The following is an 18,988-nucleotide window of genomic DNA, read 5'->3' as shown; positions in this document are numbered from 1 at the left end:
GTTTATGGTTTCTTCATGTTTGAATATGATGTCTTTTTTATATAGTTTAAAGACAATAGACTATTTTCAGTCCAATTCTTTATATGTGAGTTTGCAAACCATTGGTATGTATAATGTCTTCTCATTACATTGGGTCATATATCTCTTCATGTTTTCAAAATCAGACACGCACTGTGGTTTCTTTATCCTATTCACTTTTCATTCTTATGGCTTCTCTTAGGCACTTTATAGATGTCTGTGCTTAATCTTATACTCTAATACACACCATGGCTATTTTTCTTCTTGGCCTTTTTTGGCACATTTTTTCCTCTTATGTCTCTTGTCGATGTTTCAAGCCTCTCTATATAGCATGATCACACTTGGCTCACTTGTTTTATCTTACAGTCGAGTATAGACACTAATATGCATGCTCCAGATTGGCATCACAGTCACTTCTTATCTTTCTATCTTTCTCTTTCTCATTATTCATTATTACCTCTTCCTTTTAGGACCCCTGAGGAAGGCATGTTCGCCGAAACACGGACCGTGTAGGGTCCGGTTGGATTTTTATCACTGTATTTTTTATCATTGTACTTTTTAAATTGAATTTTCATGTTTTTATATGTTAGTGTATAATAAATTATCTCCCGAACATCTGTATCCACAGTTTTTTGTTTTTGTTTTACAGGTTAAACATACATAATGTACAGTTACAGTTAACAGGTTACAATTTGCCATAGATTCAATACAAATTTTATGATACAAGTTTTTATCCTAATTTGACACATACTAAGGATCTAATACCAATGTACTTTTCTTTGTAATCATTTGGCCAAGGGCAGGGGGGTTAGGTGAAGAGGTATGTTTTTATTGCTTTCCTAAAGTTGAGGAATCCTTCAAAGGATCTGATCTGCAGGGGCAGTCGATTCCAGTGGCTCGTTGTGAAGTGGGCGTAGGAAAGTTGTGTGACAGTCTTCAGTTGAAGGACACGACCCGGGGGTGCTGTGAGATGTATTTCGTTCTGGGAGCGGATGGACCTGTCTGGCACATACAGAGGGAGCTTGGTCGTCATGTAGCCTGATGCCATGTCGTGCAAAGATTTGAACACTAGCATAAGGTCTTTGAAGATACAACGTTTGGCTACAGGCAGCCAGTGAGCCACCAACAGAGCCTGGGGATAGGGTCGCGCGCACAGAGGTTTTTTTTAGAAGTCTGTTTGCTGCGTTTTGTACACACTGGAGATGTTGTTCATTCTTCGCCGTGAGACCACTGAATAGCGCATTGCAGTAATCCATGCATGAGAGTACTAAAGCATAGAGTAGTTGGGTGAAGCCAAACTCTGAAAAATAGATCCTTATTTTTCGGAGTTGTCGCAAGTTGTAAAATGAGGAGGATACCACCTGAGAGATATAGTTGGAGAGCGATGAGTTGGCATCAAGGAATATTCCTAGGCTGCGTACTTGGTCTTTTGCAGTTATGGTAGTCACAGTTCTAGTGCAGCGAGGGATAGACGCGGTTGCAGTGATTTTGCGGATCCACAGGTGTTGGTGTTTCTAAACAGATCCAAAGAAGCCTTTTAGTCAACAGCTCTCTCCTCAACAGATATATGCAATTCACAGGTTACTGTGAAAATTGTCTGTAATGCTGAGCCTCTACAAAAGGGGTAGGGAATGCCGGTCCTCGAGAGATGTATTCCAGTCGGGTTTTCAGGATTTCCCCAATGAATATGCATGAGATCTATTTGCATTCACTGCTTTCAATGCATATTCATTGAGGAAATCCTGAAAACCCGACTGGAATACGGCTCTCGAGGACCGGAGTTCCCTACCCCTGCTCTACAACCTCTCAGAACCAGGCTTACTGAGGGTTAGGCACTAGGCCAGCATTCCTCCCCCTCAAGGGTCACCAAAGTCCTCAGAGATCAATTTGCATACAGTGGAGGCAATGCATGCAAATCTATCTCATACATATTCATTGTGGGCATCCTGAAACCCTGACTGGCTTGGTGTGTGCCTAGGAGTGGATTTGAGAACCAGCTGTGCTAATCTGAATATTTAGCCACCTGGAGGAATGATTTCAGACGCAGGGATTGGATGAGAAGAATCTGATCTGCATTTCCTGTGTGAATTTACAGAATACCTTGCACAAGAGATTTCCCATAAGGCACTGCTAATACTTCTCACAAGAGGCTGCACTTTTTATCTGGAGCTGGAGCCCGGAACAGATCAATCACTAAAATAGTTCATTCGTCACAAAACTTGCTTTAATGTTGGCAATGCTTAGAAACCCTTTCAATTAAAGTCTCCAGGCCTGATCTACAAAGCTTTTCTCCACAGACAGAATGGGAGAAAAGCTTTTGTGAATCAGGACCTTCATTAAGAGGGCAGTGTGAGTATTTGCGGCTTTTGCTGCATTGTAATATGGGAAATGGGAGACAAGAAAGGTTGAACTGGGATAGATATAACATTGGGAGGGTGTAGCAGTGTCCCACAAACTTTTTTTTTTTAGTTCCAGCACACTAATGGAGCAAATGGTTTTCTGTGGCCCACAAAAGGAAGACACGTGACCCTGCCTGATTCTACCTCAGCCCCACATGAACCTCGTCATTTGAAAGGAAGCTCTGGAATGAGAGGGCATAGGATGAAATTAAGAGGTGATAGGCTCAGGAGTAAATTAAGAAAATACTTTTTTGCAGAAAGGGTGGTAGATATGTAGAACAGTCTCCTGGTAGAGGTGGTGGAGACAAAGACTGTGTCTGAATTCAAGGAAGCCTGGGATAAGCACGTGGGATCTCTTAGAGAGAGGAAGAAATAATGGTTTCTGCGGATGGGCAGACTGGATGGACCATTTGGCCTTTATCTGCCATCATGTTACTATGTTTCTATAACCATTAAGCTCTATGACAACACAATGCAGGTGTAAAGAGCCATAGCCTATAGGAAGAGGAGATGCAAATGTTAGGAGCCTTAGCCAATAGGGAGAGGAGGAGATAGTGGATGCTGCAGATGGGCAGACTAGATGGGCCATTTGGCCTTTATCTGCCATCATGTTACTATGTTTCTATAACCATAAATCTCTATGACATCACAATGCAGGTGTAAAGAGCCTTAGCCTATAGGAAGAGGAGATGAAAGTGTTAAGAGCCTTAGCCAATAGGGAGAGGAGGAGGTAGTGGATGCTGCAGATGGGCAGACTGGATGGGCCATTTGGCTTTATCTGCCATCATGTTTCTTTGTTTCTATTTTTCTGTCTTCCCTGAACTCAGGGCCCTGTCTAGAGGTGCCTCCGAGCAAGTGCGGACGTCAAAGCGATGATGTCGCATGCATGCACATATGTGCACGATATCCACTCATGCTCAGAGGCCCTCTAGGCATGGCCCCGAGCGCAGGGAAGACGAGACGAGGTTCATGTTGGGGAGGAGAGGCGCTGGTGCCGGCAGTGACCGACTCATGTACAAGTCATGTGTTCTCAAATCCCTGGCGGCACACCCAGAATCTCTTTGGCACACAGTTTGTGATACGCTGGTATAGAGTGATAAATCAGATATCTTATGGGTCTTTCTTCTCAGATTGCACAGGTGCTTGTATGTATGTCTCGCTGAATGTACATGGCAAGTTGAGTGTATGTCTCATTGAAAGTATATGTTTCTGACTCTCTCTCTGACTGGTTAATTCTGTGCATTTCTCTCTCTCTGTTGGTCTGTCTCTTCTGGGCTGTTTGAGTGTATGTGTCTCCCTCTAGCTATGTTCCTTTTTAACTCTCAGGGTGGATGATTGTATGTCTCATTGCCTCTCAAACTGTGTCTCATTTTGGGCTCACTGTACATCTTTCCATGTACATCTGTGTCACTATCCCCCCAATCCTGTAAATGGTGTTTGAAGTTAGGCGGCGTGAATGGGCGTCAGAATAGGGTCAGTTATGCGCCTCTTCTAATTGGCATAATTGGTGATATCTATCGATAATTGGCCGTAACAATCATTACCTGTGTATCTGCGCTGCATTCTATTCTCTCACCTGGGCACCTAATTCATCTCATGTGGAACTCCAAAGAGGGTGTGGCTAAGCGAGGGACATAGGTGAGTTATGAGCATTTGAATGGCTGTTGTGTCTGTCTCTGTGTATGCCTCTCCCTCTCCGGCTTTCTCAATGTGAGTGTCTTTCTCTCTTGCTGTGCTTTTTCTGTCTCTCCCTCTTACTCTTCCTGTGTGTGTGTGTATATATGTATATATATATATATCTTCCTCTCTCCTTAGCTGTCTGAACACATGTCACTCTCCTTATGTGCAAGCTGTGTTTTGTGTGTCTACTGTACATCTCTTTGTAGCAGTCTCTCCCACTCCCTATGTCTGTTAGTCTCTTGCTTTGTAGCTCTCTTTTTTTTCTTTTCCCTGTATATGTCTCTCTCTTTCTAGCTCTCTTTCTCCTCTGTGTGTGTGTCTCTCTCTTTGTGGGTTTGCCTCTTTCTTTGCAGCTGTCTCTCCCTACCTGTATATATGCAAACCACTTTGAGTGTGGTTGTGTAACTACAAAAAGATGATATACAAGTCCCGATCCCCTCCCCCCCAATTCTATAAATGGTGTATCTGGGTGGCAGTTCCTCTCTCTCTCTCTCTGTGTATCTGTCTCCCTCTTCTATTAGTATCTGTGTAGCTGTCTCTCCCACTATCTCTAAGAGTGCCTGTCTTTCTGTGCACTGTCTCTCCCTCTCCCTTTGTGTAAGTCAGTGTCTCTCTCTCCCCCTGTTGTGTGTCAGTGCCTGTAGCTGTCTCTCCCCACTCCCTTTCTTGTGAGTCAATCTCTCTCAATGTCTTTTACTGTAGCTGTCTCTCCATGTGCCAGCTGTCTTTCCCATTACCTCCCTCTCTCTCTGCATCAGTCTCTTTCTGTAGCTGTCTCTCCAATTCGCTCTCTCATCAGTCTCTCCGTGTAACAGTCTGTCTCTCCCTCTTTTGCGCATCAGTCTCTTTTGTAGAATTATTTTCCTTTCTGTGTGGCACTGTCTCTCCCTGTGTGTCAGTCTCTCTCTGCAACAGTCTCTTTCTGTAGCTGTCTATCCCATTCTCTTTCTCATCAGTCTCTCTCTCTCCCTCTTTCCCTCTATCATGCATCAGTCCCTTTTGTAGTAGTCTCTCCCTCTCAGTATCTTTCTGTAGCTGTCTTTTCTTTTCTCTGTTTCACTGTCTCCCCCTCTCCCTATGCCTCAGTCTCTTTCTGTAGCTGTGGTTCCCATTCTCTCTCTAATCAGTTTCTCCCTGTGTCAGTCTGTCTCTCCCTTTCCCCCTCTGTTGAGCATCAGTCTCTCTTCTGTAGCAGCTTCTTTCTGTAGCTGTCTATGCCTTTCTTTATATCACTGTCTCCCCCTCTCCCTATGCATCAGTCTCTTTCTGTAGTTGTGGTTCCCATTCTCTCTCTAATCAGTTTCTCCCTGTGTCAGTCTGTCTCTCCTTTCCCCCTTTGTTGAGCACCAGTCTCTCTTCTGTAGCAGCTTCTTTCTGTAGCTGTCTATGCCTTTCTTTATATCACTGTCTCCCCCTCTCCCTATGCATCAGTCTCTTTCTGTAGCTGTGGTTCCCATTCTCTCTCTAATCAGTTTCTCCCTCTTTCCCTCTGTTGGGCATCAGTCTCTTCTGTAGCTGTCTTTTGCTTTCTCTGCGCCACCGTCTCTCCCTCTGTTGCGAGTCTGTCTCTCTCACTCCCACTCCCTCTCCCCGCGCGTGTGTGTCAGAGCAGGGGCTGGTCCTCGGGCCGCCGCCGCTGCTGCAGTGCTAGAGCGGCGGCTGCTGCTCCGGTGCAGGCGGCTCCTCCCTCCCATGCACCGGCACCGGGCGGCGGGATGAAGGCGGTGCGGAGCGGCACTGGCGGCGGCTGCCGGGAGGAGGGCTCCGAGCCGCTGAAGCCTCTCCCCAAAGCCCCGGCGGAGGGTCGGGGGCTGCCCCCGCGCAGGGCCGGCGAGCTGAAGGTGTTCCGGGCGGCGGGCGGCGGGGGCTCGAACCTGCGCAAGCAAAAATCCCTCTCCAACCTCTCCTTCCTCACCGACGCCGAGAAGAAGCTGCAGCTGGGGCCCCCGGGGCCCCCCCGCCGCGCCTCCGTGGCCCCCGCCCCGCTCTCGCGCTCCCTCTCGCGCTCCGAGCACTCGCTCGCCCCCAGCCGCATCCCCCGGGGCCCCTACGCCGAGGTCAAGCCGCTCAGCAAGGGCACCGCTCCCGGCACCGACGATGAGCTCCTCACCAGCAAGGCCAAGGCCGGGGCTCCCCCGGCCCCCACCGCCGCTCCTTCGGCGCAGGACGCGGGCAAAGCCTTCCTCAAGGTGGACCCCGAGCTGGTGGTCACCGTGCTGGGCGACCTGGAGCAGCTGCTCTTCAGCCAGATGCTGGGTGAGTGCTACTGGGCTTTTCACCTTGGGGGGAGGAAAGCGAAATGGAAGAAAATACTTAACCTGCATCCCTGCGAGATCTGCTGCTGCCAGTCCCGGGGGGGGTGTTCTCTGGTTTTGTGCCCTACGGTTAAAATGCAGAAAAAGCTTGCAATGACCAACCATGCAATCAAGGTATGGCTTTTGCAGCTATGCTCGGGGAGGGGGCGGTCTCTTCCCATCATGGCATCCTCTGATGGGCCTCTAATGTACTCTCTTGGCATCTGCCATAAAAAGGGTAGAGAGAGACATACCCTTCCCTGGTACTCCCAAGATGATGTTGTCTAAACAGTTTCTATCCTGGATCCCCCTTCTATTGCTCATAGCTGGCAAGGGTTTGGGGTTTTCAAGGCTGGAATCCTGTTGCCCAAAAGTGCTTGTGCCAGGAAAACCTTATCAGGCGCTCTGCCTCAAGATTTAAAACCACAGATACTTCCGTTGGGGGTCTCGGAGAACACCATAAGAAGTGGGGTTAGGATTTTCTGCATGTGGGTTCTGTGGGCTTGCCACCAGCATTTTGCCAAATGGATTAATTGAATTGGTTCTAAGATCGCAGAGCAGTACGGTTTCAGTGTTTTTATTTCGTGGTGGTTTGGGAGGGGGGGTTGAGGGATGGGATGAATGGGTGTTACAAAGTAGAGACTGACACGGGGGACAGAATTTGTCCCCATCCCCGCGGGTTAACCCCTGACCCTCAAGCTTTGCTTTGAAGAATGCTGGTGTAGACGGACTGAGGTTGAGACAGACACTAAAGAATGACCCTGGATGGTTAGAACATAAGACCATAAGCCCATCAAGCCCAGTATCCTGTTTCCAGCAGTGGCCAACCCAAGTCACAAGAACCTGGCAGAAACCTAAAGAGTAGCAACATTCCAGAGCTGAGATTGATGTCATAAAGCCTCATTCCACCAATGCCTAAGAGCCAAACTCATCAGTGATGTCACAATGGTTTCATTATCCTATACTTAGCTCACATAAGAATCGGAGTATGAATGGCCACAGTCCCTGACCCTCAAGCTTTGCATTGAAGAATGCTGGTGTAGATGGACTGAGGTTGAGACAGACACTAAAGAAAGACACTGGATGGTTTCTCATGGTTATCCATGGGGATGGGGACAAATTGTGTCCCCATGTCATTCTTTAGCTAGATCCTATAAAATAAACTTTAGTTTATTACAGAAATTATTGTATATTATATATATAGAGGAGCTAATTTAATATATCTGAAATAAAGAGTAAGAAATGAATTTTTGCATTGGTAATATGCTACTATAAACCACAGCTGTGGCAATTGACTATCAACCAGTCCTCTGACCTTGAGCAAGACTCAACCTCTATCTGCTCAGTGTACTGTATATTCCATTGGCTTATCCTATATAATTTCTGCTGTCATATCTTTCCCGTTTCCTCTTTGTGGTACCTAGACTTTGATCCTGCACTGATTTTTCTGTTCACGGTTCTTATTTTTCTTTTCTTGATACTTATCCTCTTTAACTTTTTCTGTACTTTATGGTAGCTGGAAATTTCACTGCTCTAAACCTCGGCTAAATGGAAAAGAACCTTTTTTATTGCCCCTATCCCCGTCTTTGGGTAGGAAGCAAAGGCATATGAACAGGGAGAGTTTAACTGAAGGCTAAAACCCACAGCGGGTGAAAGCCCAGGCTATCTGTAGGAGGAAGGATGCCTGGAGGCAGCTTGGACGTAACCATCTTTTTCTCCTGTTCACTTTTAAATCCCTGCAACATTTCAGCTTCTCTGGGGAGAGAGCGAGGTGTGTGTTTTTTTTTTTTTCTCTGATGGGGGATGGGGTTTTCCTGCTTCCTTATCTGGAAAAAAAATTGCAGTATTGGCCAAAGAACATTTCCCAAACAGAGCAGACTAGGTTGGCTTGTACAGCAAACCTGTAGATCTGTGTCTTGTTGAAAACATTCATGGGGAGGAAGACGGACACAGAAGAGGATTCCTTCGTGCTTTGGGGAGGGAAATCTTCTGATCGCCTTTGCTCGCTGGAAGCATTCCTCTTGCGACTGAGAGACTGGACAAGATGAGGGGTGGTGATGCAATGCCTGACCTACACACGAGAATGCTTAGTGTCATTTATAAAGCTTGATGGTTGCTGTTTATACATTCCGGACTGGATCTCTGCTGGAGGAATGGGCTTGCTCTATTGATTTCTAGGTTGGGAGGGGGCTTGCTCATGGTTGTCTTTGTATTTTGAGTGGCCTAGGCTGTTTCTGTGTCTTGTTGGGGGAGAGAGCACCACATTTGTTTGTCACCCCCACCCTCTCTCTCTTCTCCATTTTTATAGCCCCCATATGAGCAGCATACAGTATATTGATTCATCATATCTGTCCAGTGTGTCCTATATCACAAGTAGATTGTAAGCGCTTTCGAGCAGGGACTGTCTCTTATGTGTTTAAGTACAGCGCCGCACGCGATAAATAGTAGTAGTAGGTGGAGGAGGGGTAGAGAGCTGGACCTTGGCCTTCTCTTGCAAGGGACAGCTCCGCCTGGTTCTGTATGGCAGAGTATCTGGTGGAGGAATTGTTTACATCACATTTTTCTCCCTGTGTTACCTCTGTGTTCCATCCCACTCTTTACATTAAAGCAGCAGATCCATTATGTTCATTGGTTTGTGTGTTCTAATGGAGGCAATATAAGATTCCATCTAATTAGCACAAATAATGCACATTTCCATTGCTGAGATATTTTAAGCTGCAGACGGGGTGCTGCCAATTTGCAGGGTTACAGCAGCAGTAGACGGAGAGGTGGTGTTGGACTGAAGGATGTGAGTGGGAGGTGCAGTGGGTAATAAGTACAATCGGGTTGTTTTTTTTTTTTGGGGGTTGTTAGGGGAGGACTGGAATACATGGAATGATGCTACTCTTTGGGATTCTAGAATCTTGTTACTCTCTGGGATTCCGGAATCTTGCTATTCTTTGAGGTTCTGTATGGAATGTTGCTACTCTTTGGGATTCTAGAATCTTGTTATTCTCTGGGATTCCGGAATCTTGCTATTCTTTGAGGTTCTGTATGGAATGTTGCTACTCTTTGGGATTCTAGAATCTTGTTACTCGCTGGGATTCCGGAATCTTGCTATTCTTTGAGATTCTGTATGGAATGCTGCTACTCTTTGGGATTCTAGAATCTTGTTACTCTCTGGGATTCCGGAATCTTGCTATTCTTTGAGATTCTGTATGGAATGTTGCTACTCTTTGGGATTCTAGAATCTTGTTACTCTCTGGGATTCCGGAATCTTGCTATTCTTTGAGATTCTGTATGGGACGTTGCTACTCTTTGGGATTCTAGAATCTTGTTACTCTCTGGGATTCCGGAATCTTGCTATTCTTTGAGATTCTGTATGGAATGTTGCTACTCTTTGGGATTCTAGAATCTTGTTACTCTCTGGGATTCCGGAATCTTGCTATTCTTTGAGATTCTGTATGGAATGCTGCTACTCTTTGGGATTCTAGAATCTTGTTACTCTCTGGGATTCCGGAATCTTGCTATTCTTTGAGATTCTGTATGGAATGTTGCTACTCTTTGGGATTTTAGACTCTTGTTACTCTCTGGGATTCCGGAATCTTGCTATTCTTTGAGCTTCTGTATGGAATGTTGCTACTCTTTGGGATTCTAGATTCTTGTTACTCTCTGGGATTCCGGAATCTTGCTATTCTTTGAGATTCTGTATGGAATGCTGCTGCTCTTTGGGATTTTAGACTCTTGTTACTCTCTGGGATTCCGGAATCTTGCTATTCTTTGAGCTTCTGTATGGAATGCTGCTGCTCTTTGGGATTCTAGAATCTTGTTATTCTCTGGGATTCCGGAATCTTGCTATTCTTTGAGATTCTGTATGGAATGTTGCTACTCTTTGGGATTCTAGAATCTTGTTACTCTCTGGGATTCCGGAATCTTGCTATTCTTTGAGATTCTGTATGGAATGCTGCTACTCTTTGGGATTTTAGACTCTTGTTACTCTCTGGGATTCTGGAATCTTGCTATTCTTTGAGCTTCTGTATGGAATGCTGCTACTCTTTGGGATTCTAGAATCTTGTTACTCTCTGGGATTCCGGAATCTTGCTATTCTTTGAGATTCTGTATGGAATGTTGCTACTCTTTGGGTTTTGGCCAGGTACTAGTGACCTGGATTGGCCATCATGAGAAATGGCTACTGGGCTTGATGGACCATTGGTCTGACCCAGTAAGGCTATTCTTATGTTGTTATGTTGATCTCCATAAAGTCACAAAGGAAGCAAGTCTAACTCTTGTCAGTCACAAAGTCACTGGTAGCCCAGATGTATAGGTATCCCCAACCAACACATACCGTAGCTGAATAAGCTGGGATAGAAACAGAAAGATGATGGCAGATAAAGGCCCAATGGCCCATCCAGTTTGCCCATGCACAACACCCGCTATCTCCTCCTCCCCCTAAGAGATCCCACATGCCTGTCTCACGCTATCTTGAATTCAGATAGTCTTCATTTCCACCACCACCATCGGGAGACTATTCCAAGCATCTACCACCCTTTCTGTAAAGAAGTATTTTCTTACATTACTCCTGAGCCTATCACCTCTTAACGTCATCCTGTGCGTTCTCCTTACAGAGTTTTCCTTCATTTGAAAAAGACTTGCCTCCTGTACATTAACACCACGGATATATTTTAACATCTCTACCATATCCCCTCCCATCTTTCCTCCAGAGAATTCATATTAAGAGCTCTAAGTCTATCCCCACACGATTTATAACGAAGAGCACTAATCAATTTTGTTCAGTCCTCTGGATTCACGTCATCCTTATCATATATTTTTGAAGGTGGGGTCTCCAAAATTGTACAAAGTATTCCAATGGGGGCCTTATCAGAGACTTACAGAATCACCTCCCTTATCCTACTGGGCATTCCTCTCCTTATGCACCCAAGCATCCTCCTGACTTTGACCGTCGCCTTTTTTTACCTGTATTGCCACTCTGAGATCATCAGACACAATCACTCCCACGTCCCGCTCTTCTTTGCCTCCTATACTACTGTTCTCCTGGATTTTTGCAGCCCAAGTGTATGACCCTGCATTTTTTAGCATTAAATCTTAGTTGCCAATTACCAGACCATTCTTCATTAGCTAGACTGTGAACCCACTGGGACAGTCGGGGAATTATGCTTGAGTACCTGAATAAATTCATGTAAACCGTTCTGAACTCCCCTGGGAGAACGGTGTAGAAAATTGAATAAATAAATAAGTCAAGCTTTGCCAAATCCCGCTGCATGTTATCCACACCCTCCAGACAGTCCTTCCGCAATATCACTTCACCAGCGCGAGTGGCTTCTGCAGCATGCTCTCTCACCAGCGTTGGATTTTCCTCTGACATCACTTCCTGGCTCCATGACCCGGAAGTGATTCAGAGGGAGGCCAGGCTGGCGCGAGCTACAGGCACAAATTGCTCACACTAGCAAAGATAATACAGAGGTGGGGGGGAGGGATGGTGTGAGTGTGAGTGTGGCATGGTGTGGCAGGGAGAGGTGCCAGCACCCCCATCACCTTGGCGCCCAGCGTGGTCCGCCCACTCCCTTTACTACGCTCGGTGCTGCCCGAGAGACATTGGCACTTCATGGGACCTCAGTGCCAGGACTCTGGCGGAGGAGTCTCACGTGTGGCATAGCAGGAGTTGCTACAGGGCTGTGTGAGTGGTCTCAATACTGGAAATAGTCAGGGGCAGAGCTAGAACTGCTGGCATTTCTCTGCAGCTATGCACTGCCTCCACGCCAACCTACCCCAGCTGAAGGTCGCCACTGTTGCTGCTACTGCTGCTGCCACTGCCACTTCCTCCCCCCCACCCCAGGTCCACTACCATAGTGCTGACTGAGGCTAGGGTTAGGCATCTAGGAAAACCTGGACAAGTCCTCTTCTTAGAGGACTGTCCAGGTGCCTGGGTGGATTTTCCAAAAGCTGACAGTTTGTCCTCTGAGCTTGCGCGGATGTAGTCGCACACATGCTCCAAGCCCTCCAGACGTGGCCGGAGCTCATCGGGGAAGTAGAGAGGAGGCTTTGTGGTGGTGGGGTTAGGATGGAACGGGATGGGACCATGTGTCTGGGGTTTTGCAGTCCAAAATATGGTAACCTTAACTGAGGTTTACCTTAATAGACTCGTATTCCAGTGCCCCCCCCCCCCCCCTCCCAATTTCCAGTACTGGTGCAACTTAAAGTTTATAATTTAGATTTTCTATACTGCCTTTACTGACAGGTAGGTCAAAGTGGTGAACAGACTAATCTACAAAGAGAGAATTTGAACATAATGTCAATGTAATACAGTACAGGAAATAAAATTTATCTCAACAAAGTAACATTCCCAGAGCTGGTGGAAGGTTAAGGATTAATCTATAGCTACAGTAACTCTTGGAATACAATAAGTCAGGGAAGCAGAGGGGGGGCTGATGTTTGAAGAGTGCCATACTCGTCTGGCTTACTGCGTTTCACTAAGGGGTGCTGTAGATTTTTTTCCTTAATCTCTCTGCCTGATCTCCATCACTTTACGGACATGTGTAGGACTGAGATCTTTCTCTCGGCGCTTTGGCATAATTAATTTGAAGAACAGAGCAGGCTATGAGGAAAGAGTGTGAATGCGTCCTTTCTGGTCACGTAACGTCTGAGAGAAATAGCGAGTCAGCCCGAGATGTGTGTCCGGTCCTAGTTCACAGAGGCCATCCCCACTCCTTCTCGAGGACAGTGCTATATGGGGCTGGCACTCGGGGTGTGGGGGGGGTCTAGCCTCTCGCCGCCTTGTGTGAGGTTAGGACGGTTTGGCTTTGCGTTCTTTCCCCCACTGCTGCCTGAGATCCAGCTCGCAAACGGGATCTCTGCGTCCTGACTGGACTCGTCTGCAAGTAGGCTGTTCTAGAGCCACTTTGCTGCAAAAGCTCAAAAGACTCGACCACCGGCAGTGTTTCGGCGTCTGTGCCTTTATCAAGAGTCTTGAAGAGTTGACACTATGGATAAAACGCGGGCGAAAAGTCTGCAGGAGCAGCAAATGAACGCTTCAAGACGCTTGAGAAAGGCACAGGCGCCGAAACACTGCCAGCATATTTTTCAGTAAAGTGACTCTAGAACCGTACACCCGTGGCTGATGACTTGACATCTTATCCTCGCGACTCCATTGTTGTATGTGCTTCCCTCGTCGTTGAGGCCTCTTCAGTGTCTCATCTACAAGTATGCATGATGTGAGACTGTGCGCAGAACAGAAGACATCTCTGGAGGATGTCGGATTCCTAAATCATGCCGAGATAAGTCCTGAGTTTTGATATAAACTATTTTTTTTTTCTTAAATTTTCTGCTGTGTACTTCGTGGCAGATCCCCCTACATGCATGGGACAGCCCGAAAATAGGCCGAATACACCGGGAGCTCCTTTTACTAAACTGGGCTAGACGCTAACGCCACCATTGAGCTGGCGTTAGTTTTCACCAGTAGCGCGGGGGCAGCGTGCGCTAATCTGCAGTACGCTTTAAAAACGCTAGGGCACCTTAGTAAAAGAGAGGGGTGAGTCTCCTAACAAGTTCATTTATTGTCCTCTGTCAATGCTGCGGGGTAATTTTAATGTTGGGGGGAAAATGATTCATGTACAAATATGCATTTCTTAAGTATCTGTCAGAATGCATCACATTTTCTAATCCTTTGTTGTTTTGCTTTTTATACTTTCTTCCTCTTCCTTTTTTCTTTCTTTTGTTTTGACGGAGTTCCTTTCCTGTTCTTTGTTTTATTATTTGATTGTAAACTGCTCTGTTACGGGATTGTAAAAACCAGTATAGCAAAAAACCCCAAACCAATAACAAACCAGGAAACATAACCCACCACCACCACTACCACCACACATATCAGAGTGACCATGCTTTCGCTAAGGCCCACAGGGTTCATAGACAACGGCGCGAAAGACAAAGGCGCGCCCGGACAATTGAGCGCAGCGCGGAAGCGTGCGCTGCTCAAAATTACTGTTTTTAGGGGCTACGACGGAGGGTTTTGTTGGGGAACCCCCCCCCACTTTACTTAATAGACATCGCGCCGGCGTTATGGGGGGGAAAAAGTGAAGTTTTCAGTAAAATGTGGGGGGGTTACAACCCCCCAAACCCCCCACAACGCCCCTACAACGCGGCGCGATGTCTATTAAGTAAAGTGGGGGGGTTCCCCCCCACGCCCCCCCGTCGGAGCCCTACAAATAGTAATTTTGAGTGGCGCGCGCCTCCGCGCTGCGCTCAATTGTCTGGGCGCGCCTTTGTCCCGGCGCACTTTTGACCTGACACCGGCCCACAGACTCTTGCTTACCACTCGCAATCCAAACAGTAGGTGTCACTGTTGCTCAATGGCTGGCTGACAGCTTCCCTAGCCGTTGCTGGCCCCGAGTGTGGCGAGAAATGGAGGGGGTGCACGTTCAAGGTTGGCATGGATCATTTTCAGCTCTTGAACGGCTTCTGCCATTTTAGTTGAAGGAAACTCTTTATTGGCGGGAGTGGGAGCAATGATTTATACGCAGAGTCAAGTTTGACAGTGCAGGATTCAAAAGACCGGTCACAGGTGGATTTTGTTTGGCTCAGCTTGGATTGTATCCCAGTTCTAGGAAGTTCGCCCACTTGTTGCTCACTGTGCAGTTTTGAATCTTTTAATAGGGAAGGGAGGTCATGGGCCTGGACTTTTGGAAATGGGATGGTTTAAAAAGATTGTGTGCTTAAACTGAGAGAGATACAAGGAAAGGCAGAGAGGCTTGCAGGCCAGGGTTGAACTTGTGACTTGTGGTACCTGGCAAAGGGCTGGTAGCTGTACTGCTTCTTGTGGAAAACTGGCAGACTGTGGTGCCTTTTTTAGTAGACCTAAAGACAATTGTTCAGGTCCCTTAATTTGCTGGAGGAAAGCACTGAGAAAGAGAAGTTGCACCTGGGAACATGTGTCTTTCATAATATCGCAAGCCAGCAAGAGCGGCCTGAGAGAGAAGCAGAGGGCCACTTGCACAGATGCATTGTGGGACCTCATTTGTATAAGGCAGTGTCCTGTAAACTTTAATGAGCCGTAGTGGCTCGAGGCATCCAGAAGTGCGTGGATGTCGTGTGCATGTGTGATGTCATCACGTCGACATCCGCACATGTGCAAAGGCCCTTCAGACAGGCCCTGAGACACCAGTGGTGGGGGGGGGGATGCCAGTAGGGAAGAGGGCTGGAGAGCAGGAGAGGCGCCGGTGCCAGCTGATTGCCTACAGGACATGCCTCTCACTGTGAGAGGCACCACCTGCTGTAGGCAGTCAGCCGGCACCTCTCCTCCTCCCCGGTGTGCCGTGGCACACCTGAAATCTCAGGAGGCACACAGTTTACGATACACTGGTTTAAGGTCAATAGAGGCTGAAAAGCAGGGCCAAAAAGTGGGACCATATGTAAAAAACATTTGCTCTGTGATACTGCCCTCTAGACCATGGGGATGAGGAGGAAAAAAAGAAAGAGATATCAGACCTCCAGGGTAGGGAAGGCAAAGAGAAGGAGAGGACAGATACCAGACCATAGTAGGGAGGAGAAGGAGGAGGGAAGGGGAGGAGATACCAGACCTCAAGAAGGGAAAAAGGGAAAATGAAAAAAGTTGGACTAATAGAGGGGGAAGGAGAGAGAGATTCCAGACCAGGGAAGGGGGAGAGAAAGATGTCATACCACCAGAGAGGGAGAGAGAGGGTGGAGATGCTGCACAGGGATAGAGAGGAAGGGGGGAGAGAGGGAGGACATGCTGCAAAGGGATGGGAGGGGTGAGGAAGAGAAGAGAGTTGGAAAATTGTTCTTTTGAGAAAAGATGGGAATAGGGGAGAAGAAAAAGGGAGGCGAATGGTATACAAGGATGGAGGGGAAGGGAAGAGAAGGTAAGAGATGGTGCACTTGGATAGATGGGAAGGGAAGATATGAAATAGTAGATAGATTGAGAAGGAAGCAGGAAAACTGAAGAATGTTGAATATTAAAAGTTAATGCCAAAGATGGTTGAAGGGCAGAAAGTGAAGAAGGAGAGAAAACAAATTAATAAGAAGTCTCTGGTAACCAGAGTTGAGAGCACTAATAGAAGGAGGTGCAACCAGAGACTGGGAAAAGATGATTAGAAAAATAAAATCACCAGTCAATAATGGTGGAAAAATGATTTACATTCGTACTCAAGAATTTTCCCTATCTGTCCTGGTGGGCTCACACTCTATCTAATGTACCTGGGGGAATGGGAGATTAAGTGACTTGCCCAGGGTCACAAGGAGCAGTGTGGGATTTGAACCCACAACCTCAGGGTGTTGAGGCTGTAGCTCTAACTACATCTGCTGTCTACATCTTGCACTGTTCGGGAAGAAATGCATTTGTTTCTATTTCTCTGGTGTTGTACTGCATTCAGAGTCTGGCATCTTAGGGTTTCATTTGTGCGATTAGGACTTTTAGTTTGTTTTCAAAAGAGGTCAGAAACCACTTCACAGGTCGCAGACCTGATGGGCCGCCGCGGGAGCGGACCGCTGGGCGAGATGGACCTCGGTCTGACCCAGTGGAGGCAACTTCTTATGTTCTTATGTTCTTAGGTCATAAGAATATAAGAATTGCTGCTGCTGGGTCAGACCAGTGGTCCATCGTGCCCAGCAGTCCGCTCACGCGGCGGCCCCCAGGTCAAAGATCAGTGTCCTAACTGAGACTAGCCCTACATGCTCCAGTTCAGCAGGAACTTGTCTAACTTTGTCTTGAATCCCTGGAGGGTGTTTTCCCCTATAACAGCCTCTGGAAGAATGTTCAGTTTTCTACCACTCTCTAGGGGAAGAAGAACTTCCTTATGTTCGTACGGAATCTATCCCCTTTCAACTTTAGAGAGTGCCTTCTCGTTTTCCCTTCCTTGGAGAGGGTGAACAACCTATCCTTATCTACCAAGTCTATTCCCTTCAGTACCTTGAATGTTTTGATCATGTTCCCTCTCAATCTCCTCTGTTTGAGGGAGAAGAGGCCCAGTTTCTCCAATCTCTCACTGTACGGCAACTCCTCCAGTCCCTTAACCATCTTAATCGCTCTTCTCTGGACCCTTAGAGTGCCTTCTCGTTTTCCCTTCCTTGGAGAGGGTGAACAACCTATCCTTATCTACCAAGTCTATTCCCTTCAGTACCTTGAATGTTTTGATCATGTTCCCTCTCAATCTCCTCTGTTTGAGGGAGAAGAGGCCCAGTTTCTCCAATCTCTCACTGTACGGCAACTCCTCCAGTCCCTTAACCATCTTAGTCGCTCTTCTCTGGACCCTTAGAGTGCCTTCTCGTTTTCCCTTCCTTGGAGAGGGTGAACAACCTATCCTTATCTACAAAGTCTATTCCCTTCAGTACCTTGAATGTTTTGATCATGTTCCCTCTCAATCTCCTCTGTTCGAGGGAGAAGTAATCTCTCACTGTACGGCAACTCCTCCAGTCCCTTAACCATCTTAGTCGCTCTTCTCTGGACCCTTTCGAGTAGTACCGTGTCCTCTTCTTCATGTATGGCGACCATTGCTGGATGCAGTACTCCAGGTGAGGGCGCACCATGGCCCGGTACAGCGGCATGATAACCCTCTCTGATCTGTTCGTGATCCCCCCTCTTTATCATTCCTAGCATTCTGTTCGCCCTTTTCGCCACCGCTGTACATTGCTTGGACGGCTTCATTGACTTGTCGATCATAACTCCCAAGTCTCTTTCCTGGGGGGTCTCTCCGAGTACCGCCTCGGATATCCTGTATTCTTGCAACATTCAAAATGTATGAAAGGATCCTAGAAAGAGGAGGAAGAAAGTCTGTAGAGGGCGAGGGAAGCAGGGAAGGGAGAAAGATAGGCTGAAGCAGGAATAAAAATGGCAGCACAGAAAGAGAAAGATGGGAAGGGGTAAAACACGGACCTTAAGGATCTTAACTGCATGTCCTTAAAAATTTGAGGTCTGTGCCACTTTTAGTCTCTGGCTCTGACAGACCTCTATAACACTTTAGCTCTGATGGATCCTAATGCTTTTCCCTCCCTATGCTGACTTTTAAGGGCATGCAGTTAAGATCCGTCAGGTCCACGTTTTACTCCTTCCTGAGAAAGACCTTTCTTTTTCAAGTAGAAAACCAAACAAATACCATTGTACCGCTTTACTTAAGAACGGATGGAGCCAAACCCATGTACTGGACCAGTGTTCTCAAACTTGCGGCCCGGGGGCCACATGCAGCCCGTCAGGTACTATTTTGAGGCCCTCGGCATGTTTATCATAATCACAAAAGTAAAATAAAACAGTTTCTTGATCATATGTCTCTTTAGCTATAAATGACAATATTATTTTTAAGACTTAGCCAAAAGGAAAGATTTATAAACTATAAAGAGTTTTACCTCATGCAAAATTATAATTTCTTTAATAAGACATTAACTCTTTTTATTTATTTTTTTTTCTGAGGCCCTCCAAGTACAACAAATCCAAAATGTGGCCCTGCAAGGGTTTGAGTTTGAGACCGCTTTACTGGACAGTGTTCAAAGAGAAGGAGAAAAACTGAAAGTAAATAAGGCAATGGGAGATATGAGATCCCTGGACTTGCTGTTCCCCATTATGCCCCCCTCCCCCCCCACACTCCCCCCTGGTTA

General features: G+C 46.7%; 2 protein-coding genes across 12 annotated transcripts in view; one reads left to right on the top strand and one right to left on the bottom strand.

Moving 5' to 3' along the window:
• Positions 1–18,988, top strand: part of NAV1 (neuron navigator 1) — a 385,886-nt gene that overhangs the window by 88,218 nt on the left and 278,680 nt on the right. The window contains exon 1 of one of the 11 annotated variants that reach the window (XM_033917673.1): positions 5,542–6,353. The exons of 8 other annotated variants lie outside the window; for them this stretch is intronic. In XM_033917673.1, coding sequence (XP_033773564.1) covers positions 5,813–6,353 — 541 coding nt within the window. In that variant the 5' untranslated portion in view covers positions 5,542–5,812. Of the gene's footprint in view, positions 1–5,541; positions 6,354–18,988 lie in introns of those variants that run through there. 2 more of the 11 variants (XM_033917676.1, XM_033917674.1) reach the window with 2 other exon arrangements.
• Positions 680–6,501, bottom strand: LOC117347166. Its single transcript, XM_033917678.1, has 2 exons — positions 6,416–6,501; positions 680–1,532 (listed from the first exon to the last, which is right to left on the bottom strand). Exons 1-2 carry the CDS (start codon positions 6,419–6,421, stop codon positions 876–878), a joined length of 663 nt encoding a protein of 220 aa, XP_033773569.1. The 5' UTR covers positions 6,422–6,501; the 3' UTR covers positions 680–875.

The sequence above is a fragment of the Geotrypetes seraphini genome, chromosome 13 (assembly GCF_902459505.1).
Source record: "Geotrypetes seraphini chromosome 13, aGeoSer1.1, whole genome shotgun sequence".
Classification (NCBI taxonomy): Eukaryota; Metazoa; Chordata; class Amphibia; order Gymnophiona; family Dermophiidae; genus Geotrypetes; species Geotrypetes seraphini.
This window is presented reverse-complemented; position numbering and strand designations above follow the sequence as displayed.